The 4,808-nt window shown below is 45.8% G+C and overlaps 1 protein-coding gene across 1 annotated transcript; it reads right to left on the bottom strand.

The window, feature by feature from the left end:
* Positions 1-3,033: 3,033 nt before the first annotated feature.
* Positions 3,034-4,512, bottom strand: LOC135562724 (E3 ubiquitin-protein ligase rnf152-like). The gene has a single exon (XM_065005078.1). The coding sequence runs from the start codon at positions 4,191-4,193 to the stop codon at positions 3,411-3,413; it is 783 nt and encodes a 260-aa protein (XP_064861150.1). The 5' UTR covers positions 4,194-4,512; the 3' UTR covers positions 3,034-3,410.
* Between the last annotated feature and the right edge of the window lie 296 nt (positions 4,513-4,808).

The following is a 4,808-nucleotide window of genomic DNA, read 5'->3' as shown; positions in this document are numbered from 1 at the left end:
CTGTAGCAGGCTGCATCTCACTGTAGTAGGCTGCATCTCACTGTAGCAGGCTGCATCTCACTGTAGTAGGCTGCATCTCGCTGTAGCAGGCTGCATCTCACTGTAGTAGGCTGCATCTCACTGTAGCAGGCTGCATCTCACTGTAGTAGGCTGCATCTCACTGTAGCAGGCTGCATCTCACTGTAGCAGGCTGCATCTCACTGTAGCAGGCTGCATCTCACTGTAGTAGGCTGCATCTCACTGTAGTAGGCTGCATCTCACTGTAGCAGGCTGCATCTCACTGTAGTAGGCTGCATCTCACTGTAGCAGGCTGCATCTCACTGTAGTAGGCTGCATCTCACTGTAGTAGGCTGCATCTCACTGTAGTAGGCTGCATCTCACTGTAGTAGGCTGCATCTCACTGTAGCAGGCTGCATCTCACTGTAGTAGACTGTAGGCTGCATCTCACTGTAGTAGACTGCATCTCACTGTAGCAGGCTGCATCTCACTGTAGCAGGCTGTAGGCTGCATCTTACTGTAGCAGGCTGCATCTCACTGTAGCAGGCTGCATCTCACTGTAGTAGGCTGCATCTCACTGTAGTAGGCTGCATCTCACTGTAGTAGGCTGCATCTCACTGTAGTAGGCTGCATCTCACTGTAGCAGGCTGCATCTCACTGTAGTAGGCTGCATCTCACTGTAGTAGGCTGCATCTCACTGTAGCAGGCTGCATCTCACTGTAGCAGGCTGCATCTCACTGTAGTAGGCTGCATCTCACTGTAGCAGGCTGCATCTCACTGTAGTAGGCTGCATCTCACTGTAGCAGGCTGCATCTCACTGTAGCAGGCTGCATCTCACTGTAGTAGGCTGCATCTCACTGTAGCAGGCTGCATCTCACTGTAGTAGGCTGCATCTCACTGTAGTAGGCTGCATCTCACTGTAGCAGGCTGCATCTCACTGTAGCAGGCTGCATCTCACTGTAGTAGGCTGCATCTCACTGTAGTAGGCTGCATCTCACTGTAGTAGGCTGCATCTCACTGTAGTAGGCTGCATCTCACTGTAGTAGGCTGTATGTTTTGGTAATTTAGATCTCCAGTCGCCTTTTGTTTACTGCGTTTGTTTACTGTTAATGTGACAAGCCTAAATATAGCTCGTGTCATGCCTTTATGGATCAAATGTTTTGTTTACTGGGCTTATTTGGTACTGCTGTTTTGTTCTGTTCGCATTAATTCATTCTCATTCACAGTTGTGTCTTTATTCTAAATCAAACTGCTATTCACTATGTTTGTTTGCATGCATGAATAACAAGGCTACTACTTTTAGTTTGCATTATTTTAGTAAGACAGCTGTGTGTGCGGCTGCATTCACATAAAATGTTTGTAATAGGTGAACTACCCTATCTATCTTGTAGCTTATATTCATTACCAAAACGGCCTTGCTTTAGTGTGTAGGGCGCTGTCCACTGTGCTGATACAGTACAGCGGAGATTGACGCGAAATATGTAGCCTATCTGTCACTTCAAAAACCCTCAATGATTTTGGAGTCTCAGCATTTGTTTATTGTTGTATAGCGCGATATAAGCAGAATTCAATATAATTCCAAAATGTTACCCCCTCACCGATTTCAACTGCCCTCTTAGTCACTTTATCCTGACGCTCAGTCTGGTGTGTTAATTTGTTTGAGTGTGTGTGTGTGTGTGTGTGTGTGTGTGTATGTGTGTGTGTGTGTGCAGGGGCGGACTTGGACGAAAGAAATCGGAACTGGCATTTCAAATACACTGGTCAATTTTTCCCTCGAGGCCCCCATAACGGCCATTCTTTTTATCTCACGGCCCTCCGGCCCATTTTTTCCCTTGAGCCCCACTGTTAGCCAGATAATGATCATTTTGTGCAAAAAAAACATATCTTAGACAGGCACACTAAGCTAAAGATGGACCAGCCCATCTGGCATTTGCCAGAAATGCGTGTATGTGTTTGTTCTTCTTTTGTGCGTGCACATGTGTGTACAAAAAGTACTTATCACGTCGTAGTGCTATAAGAAATGTCCCAACATGGTGCCTCATCAACCTGTAACCTAATACCTTCACCATTGTAGGAGTAGATTTCCCCCATCAACATTGGAACCCCATATCTCTCCCTGATCTAATTGTGAATAATGTCATTATTTCATCTCTCCATCTAGGGAACTCGATGGAAAATGTTTTAGTGTGAACAATATTCACTTTGACAGGGAGTGTATTTCCCACCATGAGAATAAGAAAAAGGGATACCAAGTAGAGGATGTGGGTAGCCTACCATCTCTGCTTGATGATGTGGAAAACCCTGCATTGTTCTCTTTATAAGACCAGAACCTAAAACAGAACATTCTGTCATTGTAAAGGCTTCCAATGATAGGCTTTTATAGTAGCTTAGTGTATCACAGATTGTGACAAGTACATTGAGATTCATGCAGCATCAGTGAGCTGCACAGAATTCAGTCGTTTCATCGTATGAAACATTGTACAGTGTAACTGTATGAGCCACAGGAGGGCGCCAGTGGTAATCCTTATTCTGATTTGAGGCTGGGATTCGCACCCTCTGGGCCCAGTTTTTCAAAGGTTATCTATGCGGAATTCGGCTATCGGATAGGATTAAATGCATAGAAATGGAATAAATAGAACGGCAGTCCCCATTCATGTCAATGATTTGAGAGTTCTGTTCATTCTATTTCTATGTGTTTAATCCTATCCGATAAGCGAAATCCAGATAGATAACTTCGAAAAAAAACTGGGCCCAGGTGAGGCAATGTAGTCATAACAATCAATATGAACTACAAATACATGTACACTTATCCAGTAATGCCAGATCAGAAAGGAAGGAAAGGGCTGGCAGATCAAGACTCAAGGATCAATTCTATTACAAATATAACACTTGAGCACTGCCTGAATCAATGTCATATAAAACCATCTGAAGGGCTACATCCTAGGGTCCGGCTAACTAAGAAACTGCTCTAAATCCTTTCTGCCATCAAATAGTACTAACCTATACCTAACAGCCAGGACAGCAAGGGCAGATGACAATTGTTCATTAGCTTTATTCTTTGGTTAATGTGAATATGGGTGACACATTTGACACAGAAGAACACAATCTGACTATGAGTCATGACCTAGCCTACATTCAGGGTGACATGACAGGCCCACCAGAGGCAGACGTGGAACACAATGTGATGCAACACTAAATAGGGCAGACATTTTACACAATTAAATTGGTCCAATAATATGGGATCACTAGCATGTGATTACAACCCCTTCTATGTCAACCAGGCTACCGAAAGGAGTGTATCATGGCTTACTTATTGTGTATAACAAACTTGAGTATATATAGTATACCCTACACTTAATAACTGACACGTCAATAAATTAATACAACGAAGTGAACACATTTTAAATGTAATCTCATAAAACATTTACATGTCTCCTGCTGGCATTGGAGGAGGCAGCACGCCCGGGTTCCGGGTCAGGCCTGTATCTCAACCAGCACACCAACCACGTCATAACAACAGAGAACATGGCCATGATGCTGGCTACAGACAAACAGATAGGGCCGACTGGAGACGGAGGGTTGTTGAAGTTATGCACGAATATGAGTCCCAAAAACAGCAGCACAAGCATGGAGACGAAGCCGAAAATGGCGCACACACAGCCTGTGGTTAGCACGATGCGCCTACAGTTCTGACAGCTCTCGTATCCAGCACTGTCGTAAGAGTTCGCAGCGGCATTACCTCCGACCACAGCTACAGACGGGATAGCCTGGTCCTGCGCAGCTACGGCTGCCTCGTTCGCCACCTCGCGGCGGTACGCGGCAGTGAGCGCTGGGTGCAAAGGAGGAGGATACGGTGGCAGGATGTCCTGCGGAAGACTGTCATCCTGGATGTAGAATGGATAAGCATCGGTGACTTTAGTGTTGTTGGGGAGGTTGTGTATCCTGTACTCAGGCACCGGGGTCCGGTGGCGACAGAGAGGGCAGCCGATGCGCCATCCTCGGTCCTCACGAAGGTGGAGAGTATTCAGACACTCCTCACAGAAAGTGTGCAAACATTCCAGAATTTTGGGCGTGCGACGGTCCAGGTCGAAGTAGTTATAGCATATTTTACACTCATATTCCTCATAGAGGGAAACATCTTCATTCACCTGCGTCCCGATTCCTTTAGTTCCTGCTACATTCGGCGCCTCTGCCATGTCATCCTCGAATGTTTACATGCTCAAAATAACTTCTGATGTGATGTAATCAAATGATTTCCACTGCCTCTCACCCGGGCTCACACAGACGCAGTGAGTTCCATCGCCGCCATTCTGTGGTTTTGTTATCATCAAATCCCGGAATAGAGATATAATACCGTAATAGGACGCAATGGGAATTTGATGAGGTAATGCTGGGGGGTTTCCTAGCTGAGTCGGTGAAGAGGCGGCAGCCGTTTTAGCCCTCTCTCACAGAGGACAGGACAGAGCAGCATTCACGGTTCCCTTCCCCCGCTGCTGAAGCTCGGCATGAACCAGAATCTAGATTAGAGTCGTTCCCCCTGTAGAGCTGTTTGGTTCACAAATCTGGGGCGCAACTGGGGTACTGGCACAACCCAGAACAGTGCCAGATTAGGCTACATGATCAGATTATTCGGGTTTAACCCCGTTTAGGTCAAAACCTGTTACATACTTAAAGGAATTAACCCTTACTGCCAAACACCTAATCTATCCTCCTGCCAAGTACCTATTTGCGTAGCCTACAGCCTATCTGAACAAACAAAAACAATAGGCCTATTCGTCGTTTTAGAGATAGGCCTACATCTTGTCGTTTGA

Source organism: Oncorhynchus nerka, linkage group LG20 (genome assembly GCF_034236695.1).
Source record: "Oncorhynchus nerka isolate Pitt River linkage group LG20, Oner_Uvic_2.0, whole genome shotgun sequence".
Classification (NCBI taxonomy): Eukaryota; Metazoa; Chordata; class Actinopteri; order Salmoniformes; family Salmonidae; genus Oncorhynchus; species Oncorhynchus nerka.
Note: the sequence above shows the minus strand (reverse complement) of the source record. Positions and strands in the feature narration are given on the sequence as shown.